The sequence below is a fragment of the Palaemon carinicauda genome, unplaced genomic scaffold, assembly GCF_036898095.1.
Source record: "Palaemon carinicauda isolate YSFRI2023 unplaced genomic scaffold, ASM3689809v2 scaffold235, whole genome shotgun sequence".
In the NCBI taxonomy this organism is placed as follows: Eukaryota; Metazoa; Arthropoda; class Malacostraca; order Decapoda; family Palaemonidae; genus Palaemon; species Palaemon carinicauda.
Window position 1 is genome coordinate 12,501 of NW_027169976.1, and position 20,788 is coordinate 33,288.

At 35.6% G+C, this 20,788-nt stretch overlaps 1 protein-coding gene across 3 annotated transcripts in view; it reads left to right on the top strand.

The window, feature by feature from the left end:
- The window catches only part of LOC137636131 (DNA ligase 1-like), a 27,135-nt gene extending 12,320 nt beyond the window's left edge, over positions 1–14,815 (top strand). For 2 of the 3 annotated variants that reach the window (XM_068368537.1, XM_068368536.1), the window contains 4 exons: positions 6,360–6,498; positions 9,685–9,784; positions 13,096–13,137; positions 13,490–14,815. In XM_068368537.1, the coding sequence (XP_068224638.1) occupies positions 6,360–6,498; positions 9,685–9,784; positions 13,096–13,137; positions 13,490–14,497 (1,289 nt within the window). In that variant the 3' untranslated portion in view covers positions 14,498–14,815. Of the gene's footprint in view, positions 1–2,330; positions 2,465–6,359; positions 6,499–9,684; positions 9,785–13,095; positions 13,138–13,489 lie in introns of those variants that run through there. The other variant, XM_068368538.1, reaches the window with a different exon arrangement.
- Positions 14,816–20,788: the final 5,973 nt, after the last annotated feature.

Below are 20,788 nucleotides of genomic sequence, written 5' to 3' on the forward strand. Positions count from 1 at the left end.
ACCTGTCACATAGGTGACCTATCAAACAGCCAATCTATCAAACAGCCGACCTGTCAAATAGCCGACCTGTCAAACAGCTGACCTGTCAAACAGCTGACCTGTCAAATAGCTGACCTGTCAAACAGCTGACCTGTCAAATAGACGACCTGTCAAACACCTGACCTGTCATTACATTCAAGGATATTATCAATCGGCCTTGTGTTAATACACAATGCAGTTATGGATACAAACAAGGGCAATACAGTAGCCTTGGTTACAAAGGGCAAACCTATTTTCATGTCCATCAACAAATCTGAATTTGTTACTGTATGGTTTTTTTTTTTGTAGTGAATTTAGTAATTTTTTTCAAAATTACTAAAAGTTTAGAATGATGTCATTTACATATACTGCACTGTATACACATGTATTCATATATATTTATATATATATATATATATATATATATATATTATATATATATATTTATATATATTTATGTATATAATATATATATTTATATATATTTATGTATATATATATATATATATACATATATATATATATATATATCAGTAGACTCTCCACCCAAGCTAGGACAGGGGAGAGCCAGGCAATGGCGGCTGATGACTAAGCAGGTAAACCTAAAGGTTTCCCCAGCACGATATAAAGCTTGAAAATATAAAATTCCTCCCTTTGAAACTATTGCACCTGTAATGGGGAAACGATACTAAAATGAAATCAGGTGTCACACTTACGTCTCCACACCTGTTGCCTGTGTTCGAATTACGCCACGTCACAGGATGTCATTTTCATTTTACGAATACCGGGACATGGATGCAATCTGATATTATTATTATTATTATTATTATTTTTATTATTATTATTCTTATTATTACTGTATTGCATATACTGGACATCACTACGACATAATCAAAATGGCTTTCATTAATCATAAATACTTTTGTACTGCCACCCTTATTATTATTATTATTATTATTATTATTATTATTATTATTATTATTATTATTACTAGCTATGTTACAACCCTATACTCAAATTTTTTTAATGAGGTGCATTTGCACTGACTCACAGCGGTGCCCTTTTAGCTCGGAAAAGTTTCCTGCTATCTGATTGGTTAGAATGATCTTGTCCAACCAATCAGCGATAAGGAAACTTTTCCGAGCTAAAGGGGCACCCCTGCGAGTCGGTGCAAATCTGCCTCACTAAAAAGAATTGACTGTAGTTGGAAAAGCAAGATGCTATAAGCCCAAGGGCTCCAACAGGGAAAATCTACCTTTCAAAATGTTGAATTTAATAACAATTATCTTCTATTGGGTACCCTAACACAAATAACTTTTTTATCTATGATAATCGCAGTTATCAGATACGAAATTAAACAAAAAGGGTTGGTTAGTTCTACATGAAATTTAAGAAATGTATTTCAAATTCAAATACCGTTTTGGTCTTAAAGAAAATTCAATAAACAGCTAATTATACTTTTCTTCTTCTTCTTGTGTTGGTATTTTTCGTTTTATCCTCAATTTTATATTCAGCTTATTTGATTTACATGGTAGTTTTAAATTGAATATATTTCCCCATTTTTCTTACTTCCGTTTATTAATTTACTGTATTTTTAAGATTAATATTTTTTGTTTTTCAAATTTGAGACTATTGGAAGTGATTTAGCTATAGTAAGCAGCTCTTCTAGGAGGACACTCCAAAATCAAACCATTATTTTCTAGTCTTGGGTAGGGCCATAGCCTCTGTACTATGGTTTTCCAGTCCTGGGTTAGAGTTCTCTTGCTTGAGGGTACACCCGGGCACACTTCTATCTTATTTCTCTTCCTTTTATTTTGTTAAAGTTTTTCTAGTTTATATAGGAATTATTTATTTTAACATTGTTACTGTTCTTAAAATACTTTATTTTTCCTTGTTTCCTTTCCTTACTGGGCTATTTTCCCTGTTGGAGCCCCTGGGCTTATAGCATTCTGCTTTTCCAACTAGGGTTGTAGTTTAGCAATTAATAATAATAATAATAATAATAATAATAAAAATAACAATATTAATAATAATAATAATAATAACAATATTATTATTAATAATAATAATAATAGTAATAATAATAATAATAATAATAATAATAATTCTATTCATAAATTTGCGTCTTACAATAATTGTAATACTTGTATATGCTTTTCCAACAAGGGTTGTAGTTTAGCAATTAATAATAATAATAATAATAATAATAATAATAATAATTCTATTAACAAATGTACGACTTACAATAATTATAACACTTGCATATGATACAACTACACAAACCGATTCGCTTCAACAGTTGAAACTTTCAGGTAGAACAGGTGTTACAATATTTAACATGTGGCACTAAAATTGGTTACAATTAACCACACGATATGTTTCGTAGCTAGAACTACGAACGCAACATTTATATTGTTCTTCTAGTGCATTACGGTACTCCTGTGAGGTATGTACTTACATTTTCATTTCGTAAAATAACGTGGAAAAAGGCGAAAGTTAAGTGCATGGTGATTAATATTAAATAGAAAACTCTCAGTACTGAATAGTATTCATTTCAAAGGCATTACATTACTTTTGGATATACTGAGAATAATTCTCTTTAGATTTATGAATTTGGGAGCTATGGTCAAGATCAAAGCTCTATTAAGTAAGAGTCAAGATGGACATGATTGAAGAGAGTGGGAACAGTGTTATGGTAAAGACAAAGAAGGTGGGGATAGAAGACAAAAAAAGGTTGGGTAGAAGCAAAACAAGGTGCTGGTGGAAGATAAAAAAAGGTGAGGTAGAAGAAAGAAAAAAAAAGTGTGGTAGAAGACAATAAAGGTGTGATAGAGGACAAAAAAGGTGGGATAGAAGAGAAAAAAAGGTGAGGTGGAAGACAAAACAGGTGAGGTGGAAGACAAAACAAGTGGGATAGAAGACAAAAAAAGGTGGGATAGAAAAAAAAAAAAGGTGAGATAAAGGACAAAACAGGTGGCATAGAAGAGAAAAAAGGTGAGGTGGAAGACAAAAAAAAAAAGGGTGAGGTAAAAGACAAAAAAAAAAAAATGAGGTAGAAGACAAATAAAAAAGGTGAGGTAGAAGACAAAACTCATGAGGGGAGGAACCAAAAAAGGTGATGGGTAGAGACAAAAAAGAAAAAAAAGGTGAAAGCAGAAGGCAGAATATGGAGTGGGTAGAAATCTCAATTTTCATTTCATAAAATAACATGGAAAAGCCGAGAGCCAAGTGTCTAATGAGTAATATTAAACAAAAATCTTAATATCACTTTGAATTTATGAATTTGGGAACTAAGGGGGATAAACCTGGCAGTGGCAATATCAAGTAAAATTCAAGAAGATGGACAGCATGAATGAAGAAAGAGAGTGGGAACAGTGTTATGGCAAAGACAAAGAAAGTGGGGCTAAAAGACAAAAAAAAAAAAAGTGGGGGTAGAAGCCAAGCAAGGTGCAGGTAGAAGATAAAAAAAGGTGGGGTAGAAGACAAAAAAAAAAGTGGTGAGGTAGAAGACAAAAAAAGGTGAGGCAGAATAAAAAAAAGGGTGAAGTAGAAGGCAAAAAAAGGTGAGGTAGAAGACAAACAAGGTGGGGTAGAAGGCAAATAAGGTGCGGTAGAAGACAAAGAAGGTGGGGTAGAAGGCAAAATAGGTGAGGTAGAAGACAAACAAGGTGGGCTAGAAGGTAATAAAAAGGTGAGGTAGAAGGCAAAAAATGTGAGGTAGAAGGCAGAAAAAAAAATGTGCGGTAGAAGCCAAAAAAAGGCTAAGGCAAAAAATGGATGGGGGTAGAAGCCAAACAAGGTGCAGGTATTAGACGAAAAAGTTGAAGGTAGAAGACATAAAAGTTGAGGGTAGAAAAATGAGGAGGGTAAAAGACAACAAAAGGAGCTGGTAAAAGACAAACAAGTTAGGGGTAGAAGCCAAAAAAAAAAAGGGGGGGGGTCGTGGTAGATGTCAAACAAGGTGCAGGTAGATGATGACAAAGTTGGGGGTAGAAGACGAAAAGGTTAAAAGGTATAAGACAAAAAAGGTGGGGGTTAGAAGCCAAATAAGGTGCTGATAGTTACCCCCCAAAAAAGGTGCATGTAGAAGGCAAAAAAAAAAAAAAAAAGTGGAGGTAAAAGACAAAATAGTGGGGTACAAAGATAAAAACGGTGAGGGTAGAAGATAAAAAAAGTGACGCTAAGACTAAAAAAAGTGCATGTTAAAAGCAAAAAAGTGTGGGTACAAAACCAAAAAGGGAGTAAAGACAAAAAAAAACATGGGATAGAAGTAAAAAGAATGTGTGGGAAGAAGATAAAAAGGTGGGGGTAGAAGACAATAATGGTGCAGGTAGAAGACAAAAAAAGGTGCATGTAGAAGATAAAAAAGGGAGTGAAGACAAAAAAGGAGTAAAGACAAAAAAAGGTTAGGTAGAAGACAAAAAAAAAGTGGATAGAAGAAAAACCGGTGTTGGTAGAAGCCAAAAAAAGGTGTAAGTAGAAGACAAAAAGGTACAGGTAGAAACCAAAAAAGATGCATGTAGAAGACGAAAAATGGGGTTGAAGATGAAAAATGGGTTAGAAGACGAAAAATGGGGTAGAAGATGAAAAATGGGTTAGAAGACGAAAAATGGGGTAGAAGATGAAAAATGGGTTAGAAGACGAAAAATGGGGTAGAAGATGAAAAATGGGTTAGAAGACGAAAAATGGGGTAGAAGATGAAAAAAAGGCAGGGTAGAAAACAAAAATAGTGGGATACAAGACATAAAAGGTCTGGTTAGAAAATAAAAATGTGAGAGTGGACATAAAGAGCTGGGAAAAAAAAAAAAAAGGTGGGATAAAGGACAAAAAAGGTGTGGGTAGAAGATACAGAAAATGTGGCAGTAGAAGACAAAACGTGGGGCATTAGATTGTGGGTAGAAGACAATACAGGTGGGGATAGAAGACGATTAAAGGTGTGGGTAGAAGATAAAAAGGTGGGGGTGCAAAACAAAAAAGATGCTTGTATAAGACAAAAAAAAGTGAGATAGAAGACAAAATAAAAGTGGTGGTAGAAGACAAAAAAAGGTGAGATAGAAAAACAAAAACAAAGTGTCAAGAAGATAAAAAGAGGGGGGTTAGAAGACAAAAAAAATGATGGAAGAAAAAAAAAGATGGAATAAAAGACAAAAAATAAGGTGTGGGTAGAAGATAAAAAATGTGGACATAAAAGACAAAAAGAGGTGGGTATAAGACAAAGAAATGTGGGTAGAAGACAAAAACAGGTGGGAGTAGAAGACAAAAAGAGGTGGGCATAGAAGACAAAAAGGTGGGGCGTATTAGACAAAAAGGTGGGGGTAGAAGACAAAAAATGTGGGAGTAGAGGAGTGCATTAAAGATAAAAAGGTGGCGTAGAAAAAAAAATGTTAGGGTAGAAGACAAAAAGGTGGGGTAGAAGACAAAAAAATGTGGTGGTAGAAGACAAAAAAAATGCAGGGGGTAGAAGACAAAAAAAATATAAGATAAAAAAAAATAGGTGGGGGCACAAGACAAATAAAAGGTCGGGTACTAGATCAAATAAGGTGGGGGCAGCTGGGACCAAAGGGATGATACGCCACTCGGGGAAAAGAAACTCTCAAGGCTCGTATCCTCGAGGCAAATCCTTCACAAATCCGGGGTGATGCAAACTCAACTCAATTGCATAAATTATCTAATGAAGTTATTCCTAAATTTTCAAGCCATCCGTTGAGATAATACCAGAGTTATGTGGTCTTTTGACTGGCCAGACAGTACTACATTGGATAATTCCCTCTGGTTACGGTTCATTTTCCCTTTGCCTACGCACACACACTGTATAGTCTGGCCTATTCTTTACATATTCTCCCATGTCCTCATACACCTGACAACACTGAGATTACCAAACAATTCTTCCTCGCTCAAAGGGTTAATTACTGCAATATAATTTAGTGGCCACTTTCCTCTTGGTAAGGGTAGAAGAGACTCTCTAGCTATGGTAACTAGCTCTTCTAAGAGAAGGACACTCCAAAATCAAACCATTGTTCTCTAGTCTTGGATAGTGCCATCGGCTCTGTACCATGGTCTTCCACTGCCTTGGGGTATAGTTCTCTTCCTTGAGGGTACACTCAAGCACACTATTCTATCATTTCTCGTCCTCTTTGTTTGGTTATTGTTTTATTAGGAGATATTTATTTCAATGTTGTTACCCTTAAAATATTCTATTTTCCTTTTTTCCTTCCCTCACTGAGCTATTTTCCCTGTTAAAGCCACTGGGCTTATAGCATCCTGCTTTTCCAACTAGGGTTGTAGCTTAGCAAGTAATAATAATATAAACCAAGTCTCACGTCTGTCCCTCTCTCCAACAGCAAGGAAGATGGTTAACTACGCGCATATGCTGGTCGCTGCATTGGCACTGACATCATTCATTCTTCTGGTAAAATATCGTAACCTAACGGCTCAAGTGTCAGAGGAAAATGTGATACACATTATGTCCCAGAAGGCATTGTAAGTATGGCTCGGAGAGCAATATACTGTACTGATTTTTTAACCCTTTCAACTACTGTACACATGAATAAATCTGTCACTCTAACCCCAATCTCTTTTTTTTTTCATATTTTATTTACAGCCTCTTTCCACAAAAGATATTTTTGTTATTTCAAATATTTTTAATAGGAAAGCTTAAGACATTTCTTTTCCTTTGATATACAATTTTATATATTTTGTGAAATTTTATACGTAAAAAATAAAAGTGAAAAATATTAAAATTAACTAACTGGGTATAAACCACATCATATCAAAGGGGCTGAAGAGAGTAAAGATCACTGGACATAGAGTACGACATATGATTCAGCAAGTTTATACAGTAAAAATTTACATCTCATTTACAAAATCATTTGCAAAAGATACAGGGAAAAGAGGTAAACTATCATATACCTGTACTGTATTAAGCAATAAACCATTCCCTATAAGTAGGGTGAGCAAACAAAAGCAATGTACTTGTGAAACTTACGAGTACTTACTCGTAAGTTGCAGTAGTTAGCCGTGAAACGGGATCCAGTCGCTTCCTGAAAGGTTACAACTAACACCCTCCACTGTTGCATTAACCTGTCTAGTGAATGTAGAGTACAGTATACCATTAAGCCAAGCTCCCTCCAAGGATAAAATTTTAAGAGGGTGGTAAACAGGAATGTTCCATTATGATTAATAGGTTTGTATATTGTAAAACATGTTTTGTATCACAAAAATAGCATTACTTGTTCAATATAGGGCATGAAGAACAATGCTACTCCTGAAGAAGACCTGCATAACAGAGAAACATCATCCAGGGTGTTTATTAAGTCAAGGGGACCTATGGTATGTTCGTGTTCCTGGTGCAATACATTGTAAAACAATGACTGGTATATAACGAAGAGTTGGGGTGGTCAGGTTGATACCACACATACTATATCACACAGAATTCTTGGAGGTGCCACAGATGGAAAAAACAGATTACAAGGAAGACTTACACAAGTGTCATCCAGGCCCTTTTACAATTTGACCAAATATGACAATTCGGCGTCAATGACCATCAACGTCCAGGATGCCAGAAAAACTTTAAATCAATATATCAAACCAACTATGATAACCAGTCACAGGAAGGTATTCAAGTAATTGCGTTGTGCATCACATAAAATTGGGTAAAGGGGGAACGACTTCTGACAAAGTTCTGCGGAGAATGGCCGATTATCTTATGCTATGTCTGAAGGTAACTTTAGTGGAAACCACATGAACCTCATAGGCCTTCAATTGGGCTAGGTCCTGCCGAGATAAACCTTCAAGGGGCTTGATAATTACTTGCCAAAGCCAGGTTTTAGTATTCTAAAATATTAGTTTCATTTCTGGCCTGTATACTAGAAAAGCCTGAAGGGAGAGGCTCAATAGGCTTCAGTCCTTAGTAGGCACTCCCTTAATGTGACACGGTAACGATTCCCCTTCTGCTGCCAGTAGCAGGGATAGCAAAGGAGATATTCGTGATGTATGGGGGACCAGACCTTCAGGGATTGGCCATAAAATCTCCATCAAGGAAAAGGACTATGAAAGTTCAACCACTACCTGTACCTTGGTAGCGAAGCTTTCTTATCCTCCTAGAGAGGGATAAGACCAGCAAGAAGTCTCTTACTAGTAAGGTGTTGAATGAATCCCTTTCAAAGAAGCTTGTACAGTGAGGAGAGATTCCTCGGCATAAAAGACAGGTCTGATATAGCTACCTTTTAACTGTATAGATCTGGTTGATGTGATGTATCGGGTTAAAAAAATCTTTCATTGCCAACATCTAGGTCCAGCGCTTCTCCCAAAACATTAGCCAGTACATTGTAACTTTCACAATGTTCTTCATATAATTTCCAAATTACCTACCCCTCTTGTAAGACTAGATTATCTCAAAAGACTACAAATGCTACCTACTGGAAATCTTCTTGCAATTTTTTTTATAAATTTTCAACTTCAAAAAAAAAAAAAAAAAAATTCCTTGAAGGAGAGTAAGTTTGTTAAAATTTTCTTTCCATGTTTCAAACTATATCCCATTTCAAAAAAAATCTCAATAAGTTTTTATTCAAGATTTATTGATTTTTTCCATACTAACAAGCTCCATAGAACTTTTATAAATAATTAAACATCACTTTTTCCCTCACTCTATTTGACTGTTGAACTGTAGATTGATTAGGGCCACAAAGTCTGGTTCTGGGGTGAGAAGGTCATTCAGCTGTGAGGTGCAACTTTGATAAACCTACAGTTGCTCTAAGAGGTAAAAAATTATGTTGGAAATCAAGATGAAGAAAGGGTTAAGGTAGGTAAATTAAGAGGATAAAAGAGCAGAGACACTGCAAAGTGACCCTAGTTATGTTTGCAATCCTGAGTAAGGTGCACCGATTGTACTATCCCTTCTTCAAGAAACGTTAGATTAGAATGGATCATAATCCACATCTGTAAAGGACATGAATTTATTGAGAATATGTCTACCACCACTTCATTAGAATAAGTTATGTGAATCAGTAGTAGTGGGCAGTAGTCGGATGTAGAACGGCACCTCGTAGTAACGGGGGATGTCGAGGAAGGAGAAGACTAATTGGTAAAGGACCTCTGATAGTGGTTTTAACACACCCCAGTTACTATACCGACACCCTATAAGGGCGAGCAACTGATCCTTGAGTTTCTCCTTGAGTTTCTCAAGCGTTAAGGATTCAGTTAGCGGCTTGCTAGGCCTGTCCTAACCTATTGCTGAATATACTATCAGCACCTCAGTCGTTTGGTCCACGGCTCCTTATTCAACATACTCAGAGCAGCCCTAAGTGTGTTTAATTCCTAGGGGTTCCCCCATCCGCCACCCGGGGGACGCGTCTGGTAGGAGTTCTCTCTCCCCCAGCGAGCAAGCTGGGTATATTCCTGGCACTTCATGCAACTTTTTTCTCTGGTATATTTAGCAGTATTTATACCTTAGAAATGGTGCTATAAGGAGCATTTCACAGGGCGACACAGGTCCCTCGCCCAGAAATAGATTTTTCCTTTATCAAAATCCCTTTATTATGAAAGACAACGTACATTAAATAATTTGAAGAGGATGTAAATTTTATTATGAAAACCAGTATGAATTCTAATTCACAAGCAAATTAAATTACACTTCGAGTCCCATCATCTTTGGCTTCACTCTTTCAGAAAAGGTGACTTGGAAACAGAGCTTCGTCAGAGGAAGCAAACGGAGCAGCAGATGACTAAGTTGCACAAGCAACTGGAAGAGACCTCGTCACAATTAAAGGTAAAGTGTGAGAAATGGAAGCTAACTCTGATGCATATACAGTATACACCTGTGTGTACCTATACTTTTATTACATTAATAATGAAAGGTGTGAAAGGTGTATTCAAGTGAATCAGTAAAATATAATATAAACTGAAAGGACTTTAAGCGAGTGAATTTGTGAAATAGCATATTTCAATTAGAAGTATAAATAGCGAATTTTGGTTTAGCAGAAAATCTATTTCTATTTTGGTAATAAATTCAACCATTTAAAATATTGACAGTTTACTAACTGAAAGATATTTAAACTTAAATTTAAGAGGCATTCAGTGTAATTAGCAAGAATTATATACAGTACAGTATTTTAAAAATTCAAGTTTGAGTATAATGTACATAAATTATAATTCTAAAGACTACATTTACTAATTAACTGATTCTAATTTAAGCAATTAGAAAATATGTGGATACATATGTTAGTTTTATACAATGAGATCATTGGTCTTTCCTCACTGGGCTATTTTTCCCTGTTGGAGCTCTTGGGCTTATAGCATCTTGCTTTTCCAACTAGGGTTGTAGCTTAGCTAATAATAATAATAATAAGTTATAAATTGTTTTGCAAGGTCATTGGACACATAGGTAACGTACATAAGCTAGCAGAGCATCACAGACAGGCCTAAATAATAACCAGAATTTGTTTAAGGAGCTGAAAAAAAAATTAAAAGGGAATCTTTTAACCCTTCTACCCCCAATGGACGTACTGGTACGTTTCACTAAACTCATCCCTTAACCCCCATGGACATACTGGTACGTCGTTGCAAAAAGCTGCTATTTGCCTTTTTTTTTTTTTTTTTGCATATTTTTGATAACTTTATGAGAAACTTCAGGCATTTACCAAAATAATGAGACCAACCTGACCTCTCTATGACAAAAATTAAGGCTGTCAGCGCAATCTAAAAAAAAAAAATATTACAAAACATGCTTGAAAAAGAAAAATGCCTCGGGGTTGGAAAGTTCCAAATAGCATTGGGGGTAAAAGGGTTAAGTGGCCATCTCATAAAGGCTTCATCTTTTTACAAACAAAGCTGACATTTGTCCCTCTAATCCAAGAGAGAGTGAAGCTCTTGGTGAAGAGAATCAAAGAGGCTCATGTCTGCAATGTATCTATTCCTGGGGCAGTCAGACTCTCCTGCAAAGTAGTGCCAGGTGGTGATCAGGCATCTGGTCCCACTGGTGATGCAGTTTTCTTTAAAAAGTTCAGGATTCACTCGCCTTAAAAAGTTTAGGATTCACTCGACCTAAATTCCAGGTGGCAAGGAGGGGAAAGGTGATAGAGGTGCGAGATACTCTTCTTCTATTAGCCTGCTTTTTTCCCATTCGTACGGGGTAACACGGTTGCCTTCTTTTAGAAGGACTTTGTTTTGGCTATTGGGGTAGGCCGTAGTCCCGACCGACTGCTCTGCCTGTCATAACTTAGACCCCAGTAGCGAGATAGTCCAAGGGCCCATTATATAGGTGGTGTTAAACGTTCTATGGTGATGGGACCCTTATAATTTCCTGACAGTTGTCCCTCTAATACATTTTCTTATAAGGTTAGGTCTGGGATGTTCATATGTAGGACCTGCAAGCAGGATGCCTGTGTATAGAGGAGAATCTTCTTCGATGTCTTCTACTTATTCTTGTCCCTTAAGGTTGCATCAAAGACTACTGTTGTTACTGTTCTTAAAATATTCTATTTTAATTGTACATTACTTCTCATATAGTTTATCTAATTCCTTTCCTCGGTTGGCTATTTTTCCCTGTTGGAGCCATTGGGGTTATAGCACCGTGCTTTTCCAACTAGGGATGTAGCTTAGCTAGTAATAACAATAAAAAAAATAATAATGATAATAATAATAATGATAAAATCTCTATTCCCTTTCTTTCCTGTATCATCCATACTCCCTTCTATTCAGTATTTCTAACTATACTCCATCCGTGTTAATTTTATTTCATGCCAGAAGCTAATTTTTCTTCCATTCTTCTCTTTTTTATTTAACTTATCTTTTCATTTCAATTATTCGTACATTTTTACTGTTCATTCCAGTATGTTTATTCATTATACCCTGATTCCCTTTCTATTTCTTTATCCCCCTTATTCAGACTTTTTACTATATTCTTCTATTACTGCATTCTTTTATTATTATTATTTTTATTATTATCATTATTACTTGCTAAGCTACAACCCTAGTTGGAAAAACAGGATGCTATAAGCCCAAGGGCTCTAAGAGGGAAAATAGCACAGTGAGGAAAGGAAATAAGGAAAAACTACAAGAGAAGTTTAAGAATAACAACATCAAAATAAATCTTTCATATATAAACCATAAAAACTTGAAAATAACAAGAGGATAAAAACTTCAAAATAACGTGGGGAAGAGAAACAAGATCGAATAGCGTGCCCGAGTGTACCCTCAAATAAGAGATCTGTAACTCCAGACAGTGGAAGACCATGGTACAGAGGCTATGGCACTATCCCAGACCATGGTACAGAGGCTATGGCACTATCCCAGATCATGGTACAGAGGCTATGGCACTATACCAGACCATGGTACAGAGGCTATGGCACTATCCCAGACCATGGTACAGAGGATATGGCACTAGCCCAGATCATGGTACAGAGGCTATGGCACTATCCCAGATCATGGTACAGAGGCTATGGTACTATCCCAGACCATGGTATAGAGGCTACGGCACTATCGCAGACTAGAGAACAAGGGTTTTATTTTGGAGTGTCCTTCACTTAGAAGAGTTGCTTCCCATAGCTATAGAGTGTCTCTTCTACCCTTACCAAGAGGAAAGTATCCACTTAAACCCAAGAATCAAAACTGATCCATCTCTACAATGGTAGCCGACTGCCAAGTTTGAAACACGTCGGTATGGATGAGAATGTTGTCACGTGTGTAGTCAATTTTTTTTAGTGAGGCAGACTTGTACTGACTCTCAGAGGTGCCCTTTTAGCTCTGGAATAGTTTCCTAATAGCTGATTGGTCAGAAGTATTTTTGCCCGAATACTTCCGACCAATTAGCTATTAGGAAACTTCCCAAGCTAAAAGAGCACCCCTGCGAGTCGGTGCAACTCTGCCTCACTAAAAAAAATTGACTACACTAGTGACAACATTCTCATCCTAAAAACTTTAGTGACAAAATTTTCATATCAGTTATCACGGTGGAGTTGGGCCAATTTAAATGAAATTCAAAGTATATAAAGTTAAACTAAGAGACCGAAAATTGTAATTACGTGATATCTCTCTCTACTCTATTGTGATATTGAAATGTTTTATTTCTTATTTTCACAGGACTCAAAAGCAGAATTATCCAATACAGCCTATGCATTGCAGGTGGGTTTAGCAATTCAAAATCGTACTTGTTTCATCATTCTTAGTTTTAGTCTTAATGCAGAAACCTCTATTCTGCAAGAGACAAGACACAATTAATAAATACTTAATTCACTCCCATCTAAATATCTATTTGCATAAAATATGACTTTCAAATCGAGCCTTTATAAAGTACCTTGAAAACCTAAAAAGAAAAAAAAACATTGCTACTGTATTCTAGATAAAACATATCTTCTCCTAAGTTGCAAAAAAGTTTTTCAAAATCTACATGATTTCTATTGTGTACCTCTTAAAAATTTCCAAGCTTCCAACATGTCCTTAACATTGCTTTTTCTTTCCCTTTCTTTCTCCCCAGTCGAGCTTACAACAAATAGAGACTCTAAAGCAAGAAAACATTTCAAAGACAGAAGAGATCAATCGTATGAGGGAAGGAAACGACGAACTCCAACAGCAGATCAGAAATTTGCAGGACTCCCTTGTTGAGGCAGAAGACACGATTGCCAAAACCAAAGCTCTGGCAGATGACAATGCCAGCACGTTAAAAGCCTTCCAGGAGAAACATGAACTACTTTTGAAACATAATCAGGAGATGGGGATGAAACTTGGTCAGAACCTCCAGACTGTCAAAGAGGAAAACAGCAATCTCAAGAACCAGCTCCAAGCGGCACTCGAGGAGGCCAACTTAGCTAAAGCCAAAGTCACTGAACTTGAGAATAAGCAGCTAAAGGGGGAAGGAGATCAAACAAAGCCATTAAAAGAGGAAGGTCAAGACGCTAATAAACAGCAGGAAACAAATGGAGTGGTAAATGCAAAACAGAGCACTTCTAATGACAACGGCACCGAAAACACAAACACACAAAATACAGGATCTTCAAAGGCAGCCAACGATAACGTACAAACACAAAACATCAGTGAAGAATTGAAACCCTACGATATGCTCGAGGACGATGTCAAAGAACAAATCAAGAAGGAAATGCAGGCAAGGGACGTAAATGATCAGGAGCCAGAGGATCAAGAGGTAGAGGATCAAGAGGAAGAGGATCAAGAGCAAGAGGATCAAGACCAAGTACTCAGGGCCCCGAACAAGCTCGGCAACGGCCAAACCGCTGATGAGCAAGCTGAAGATACAGCCGGTAACAAAGAGCAAAATGTTGAAGCGAACCAAGAACAAAAGGAGGCAGAGGAGAACAAGGAAAAAGTGGAAGTAGAAAACAATGATAAGGAAGTAGATGATGACACAACAGAAGAAAATTCGTCTCAAGGCAAGCAAACGTTCGAACCGTCACAAGAGGAGGATGGGTCTTTTAGGATGGGTACTGCCACTGAACAAAGCTATTCAACGGAGGAAAATTCCAAAGCATAACCAAAAAGATTTTTTGTTTCATTGCCGATATAAAAAGGGACCCTTCATACAAAGAAAATTTTTCAATAAAATTATGATGGTCTAACCAAACAACATAAAATGAAAGATTTCATAAATTTCAAATTAGCTAAGTTTTGAGTCTTGCTCTTTAACAGGAAAAAAATCAACAAAAATTTACAAATTAATAAAATCTAGTCATGATCATAATTGTTCTGGCATCATGGTTAAACACACTTTTGTTTTTGTTTGAAATGTAAACTTGTCACAACATTGTACAGTTTTCAACATGATGACAAGAATATAAGGATATAATGCAAGCCTAAATTATATATATATATATATATATATATATATATATATATATATATATATATATATATATATATATATATATATATATATATATATCAAATAAGCCATATATATTTTTGATATATTAATGTCTGGATTCTCTTAACAACCTCGGGATCACAGACCCAGGCGAAATCTCACAAAGACAAGAGCTTGGCTCCGGCCGGGAATCGAACCCTGGTCGGCAAGCTTATATAGACAGTGACTAACCCACTTGGCCACGAACAAAGTCTATATAAGCTTGCCGACCAGGGTTCGATTCCCGGCCGGAGCCAAGCTCTTGTCTTTGTGAGATTTCGCCTGGGTCTGTGATCCCGAGGTTGTTAAGAGAATCCAGACATTAATATATCAAAAATATATATGGCTTATTTGAATATGAAAAACACGTAAAAATGTGCAAAATTTATCATATATATATATATATATATATATATATATATATATATATATATATATATATATATATATATATATATATATATATATATATACATATATATATATATATACATATATATATATACATATATATATATATATATACATATATATATATATATATATATACATCTATATACATATACATATATATACATATACATATATATACATATACATACATATACATATATATATATATATATATATATATATATATATATATATATATATATATATATATATATATATATATATATATAAATAACAAACATTAACATTCAATGGCATTAGGCAACAAACTGCCTTGACGTTGAAAAAATCTATGAATAATTGCTCACCCTTTAATGATACTGCCTGACCCATTAATTCCTTCTATAGATAGGAAAAAGCGCCATTGTATCTCAGCCTTAAGAACAAACAAAGTAACTATTCATAGTTATATAACACCTTGCAACTTACTTTCCCATTATAAAATTAAGCATACCGAGCTGTAATTCGTTTAATGTAATTTTATGCTTCTTTGCCATTTCTGTTAACCCTTTTACCCCCAAAGGACGTACTGGTACATTTCATAAAAGCCATCCCTTTACCCCCATGGACGTACCAGTACGTCCTTGCAAAAAAATGCTATAAAAAATTTTTTTTTCATATGTTTGATAATTTTTTGAGAAAATTCAGGCATTTTCCAAGAGAATGAGACCAACCTGACCTCTCTATGACAAAAATTAAGGTTGTTAGAGCAATTAAAAAAATATATACTGCAAAATGTGCTGGGAAAAAAATAACCCCCAGGGGGTTAAGGGTTGGAAATTTCCAAATAGCCTGGGGGTAAAAGGGTTAAAATGCATTCACAATTATACAAGTGAATGGACCTTACTCGAAGTGACATGAAAGCATCAAGTTGTATAGGACTAAATACAGCGGAGCATAATATCATCATCTCCTCCTACGCCTGTTGACGCAAAAGGTTCTTGGAGCATAATACACAGTTACGCAACTGGAGAGCAACTTCGAGACTGGATAAGTCAATTTTCAAGAAGGGATTTTTCAACACCACCTCGTTTATGTGCCGTATTTCATCTGTATGACTTTTTGGTGCTATACGTCATCCAAAGTTAGATGAATATAACGATTGCTATCCAAGAATGGCAAATAAGATGACCTTTCATAATGCAAATTATTACCTAGACAGGAATTTACTTTATCTTTATATGATACCAATTGTGCCTTAATGTTTTGATAAAAATCTATTAAAAAAGATTATTTATTCATAAAGCTAAGCCGGAACAAGTATTTAGATAGAATAAAAAATATATTTATTATTCTCATCTACAATGATAATGACATGCAATACCTTTGACTATGCATTAAAATGTTCCATATAATTCCTGCTTAACTTTAGTTTCTATATCTTATCTTTCATGAGTGTTAGTAAAAGTGTTTTTTTTTCTTTTTTTACTATGAAAATGATCTAGTCATGATGTTTTCAGTTAATGAAGATGTTTCACGTGTGAATTTATCAAAATGGACTGTCGAGTTAATTGTGGTTTTCTTTATTCATACCTGACAAATTTCATGTAAATATACATTGATTGATTGATTGATTATTAGGTATTATCTGGCATCGTAACAGCAGAAGTCATTGATGCCAAGGAATATAGTTAACGAATATTATGTATCTTATTTCAACTCATGATTAAATCTTATTAAATAAACCAGTATCCATAAGAAATTTAAAAAGGCAATCCCCATTGCATTCAGGTCCCAAAAGTTTGAATATTATGTAAAAGCCACTGCTATCCTTACAATTATGAAAATGGCCTGTTCTCTCGGTCAATAACTTGGAGACACTGTTAATATATGTTTCACAGTTAGTGGCACCAAGCAATCTTCACAAAATGGCTGATGTTCTCCACTCATCAAAAAGCTGTGCGTCAATCTGGTGTGACCGATTCTCATTCGGCACAGTACCACTTCTCTTGACCTTTGCATGTCAAAATATGCCCCTGGGTGAGATGATTTAACAACACTCATTTTCTGATTTTCCAACTCCCAATAAAAATTCCAAGTTTCTTTAAGTACGGACTGAATTACGGGGTACATATCTTTTGCAGGTAGTAAAAAGTTATTTCTTATATGTAAATATACATTTAAAGGTTTAAAGGCCACTCATGAATGGCAGGGGCAAGGGACAGGGACATTGCCCTTTCGAGCAGGACAAAACCATCGAGACTGACCATATACACACATGATCAGCTCCTAAGCTACCTCTCTACCCAAGCTAGGACCAAGGAGGGCCAGGCAATGGCTGCTGATGATTCAGCAGATAGAACTATAGGCTCCCCAAAACACCCAATCCTAAGCTCAAAAGGATAGAGAGGTTGCAGCAACCAGAGAAACTAAAGAATTTGAGCGGGACTCGAACCCCAGTCTGGTGTTCACCAGTCAGGGACGTTAACGCATCGGCCATGATAACCATTTCTTCTTCAAATATCCAATACCATGTTGGCCTCCAACTTAGCGTCAACTTCAGCGATGGTCAAGAAAAGCATCTGGCATTCATTCGCTGCCACCAAATCAAATTACTATACTCAATTTTTTTCAATGAGACGCATTTGTACCGACTCGCAGCGGTGCCCTTTTAGCTCGGAAAAGTTCCCTGCTCTCAGATTGGTTAGAATTATCTTGTCCAACCAATCAGCGGTCAGGAAACTCTTCCGAGCTAAAAGGGCACCCCTGTGAGTCGGTGCAAATCTACCTCACTAAAAAGAATTGACTATAGTCAAACCCAAAGTTGCATCAGGATATTCAATGCATTTATCTTGCCCAAGCCCCAGGACGACAGAAAAGTAAGAGGGATTTAGTCTGACCAAGATGGGAATAATACGCCTGCCTCAGAGAGAGGAAGGTTATGCAAGTAATAGGAAAAATAGCAGCAGCACTTTTTTTCTTTGAGCTATACAAGCACAAAAATGGTAACCATACATTCAATACAAAATCTTCTCTCACCAATAAGTAATGCAAAAGTATAACCTCACACTTAGTTACATGGTTTGAATACCACAGCGGAGTACTTCTCTTAACAAGCCATATCCCACCATTCCATGAGATTGGACCATCTGACTTTTAACTAAAGCTCAGCAAATGTTGATGAAATAATAATTTTTTAACTCAAGCAATGACTTGTTCTACAGATGAAGATGGCCTTTCAATGCCAAGTGAGAAATTAATATGGCCAATTCAGTCTACATTACAATCACCACATATTGTCATATTTATTGAGACAACCATGGTGATATATTTCATACTCCTTAGTCTACTGGATATTGGGCAGTTTCAAGTAGATTGCAAATATTGTAAAATTACTGGCTTTACCGGAAGCAAATTTTGGAGCATGAGACTCTTAGCAACTAAATCTACATATATCATTACTAAGAATCCCTACATTGGGTGAAATCTAGCACATTTCAACTATTAACCCAATTCTTATTAGTTCGTTCTAATACAACAAGTGGTATTGGTACAGAATCCTAGCTATGGTAAGTATCCTTTCAAGGAAACTTCTCTCAAAAACATTTTGAGTTAAGAACCTTCTGATATGAGGATGCTCTTAAGCACACTTGATAGGAGGGCCAAGGATGAATAATGTTTTATGGAGGTTACCTTTTCCTAATACTCAAAGACAATTACTTTTCTTCCTTCAGTTATTGGCTGGTATGAAATCCTAACACACACTTCTGTTGACCAACTATTGGTTTTGATTACTTTGCCTTGCATGATGTACAGATTTTAAAAAAAAATATGCTTTGCTATTACCAATAATCTGTGAAGGTAATGCCATTCCTAATCAATAATTTTAGAAAATATAAGCCTCCTTTTACCGCCATGGGCAACTAAGAAAAAGGCCATTTGGAAGTTGAGGGAAAAATATATTTTTGAACATAACAAATGGTTTCACACGAGGTGCTTCATATTACAAAATCCACGAGGCAAGATTTTGAAAGTAAGAATTGTATAACACAGAGAGAAGCACAATTTTGAGGGCCATGGATGTTTAAGAATAAACAGAGAGAAACCTGTTGAGATCAAGGGGCAGGGCCATGACAAAATGAATTTAATAGAGCAGTATAAAAGAGTAGCTATAGCACAAAAGTAAGAGATCTTCAAAGAAGTACTTTACTGAATAAAAATTTTCCATTAATAGAGAGCAAAGAAACATTACCTGCAACAGAAAACATGGTAACCCACAAGGAACATATTGTCTTGAAGTGTGACCTTAGAATAGAAAAAATCATGGAGGGAATATGATAGGAAGTTGCCCAAGGGAAAGACAAAGATCCCAGAACTTAGAAAATAAGGCAAAAAACCACGAAGTCAATTTAGTTTACAAATTATCACGAATAGGAGGTTAATATGTGAAAAAGGCACAAAGATGCAGGAAGGCTAATGAAATAATAAAAATAGGGATATACAAAGTTCTGAGCCTAATCAACTACAGTATATCACAGGACAGATGAGTGGGGAAACCTTTTTCATACCTTCCTTTAAAGGTAAGTACTGCCTTAGAAAATATAATTCCTTACCCCCGTTCGCAACAAGATTTTAGAAAACAAAATCCTTTACTCAAAAATAAATTCTCTACAAGACATGTAAAATGCCTTTGTGTTAAGAACTTGCCTCCATATACAGGATTACTTCAGATCTCAATTTCATAAAAATGGTAATAAAGACTATTTACAAGCTTATCAAAACTAGGTACAGTACTGTACTGTACTTCAATATATCTTGAAAAACCGTACAGTATCTGGCAAACTGTACATGAATCAAAGTCTCAGTGCAAGATTACTATATATTATTATTATTAGCTAAACAACAATCCCAGCTAAAACTAAGCAGAATGCAACAACAGGAAAAGCACTCGGTTGACAACAGGATATAAAGAAATAGAAAATAAACTCAATATAAGTCATGAATAAAAAATATAAAATATTTTAAGATCATTAAAACACAAATGAACTATATAACAGACCATGGGTCAAGTAGTTCAACAGAAGAGAATTTATATAAAGTTTGAACTTCTCAAGTTTTATCAATTCAACTGTCAGATAACACAATCTGCTCACAGCTGAAATATAAATTCTAGAATACTGTTCAGTATTATGCCTTAGGTTGGAAAAGACATAACTTAGAATTAACTGCATACCTAGTACTTCATATTGAAAGGTGGTCTATGAAGACCTGAATACAATGGATGGTCTAAATTATAAATAATCTTATGGAATATGCATAAGTAACTTGACTGCACAAACGTGCCAGAAGTTAAAATTCAAATCAGGAATAAGGAATTTAACAGATTAAAATTTCAACCCAACAAACTAAAGTTAGTCAGCAGCTAAAGACCAGTTAGATTAATAATTGAGACAAAGTAGACTGAAAGAATTAAAACATTTCCCAAGGACAGTGTAATCACTAAAATGCTTATGACTTTCTTAAACTAAT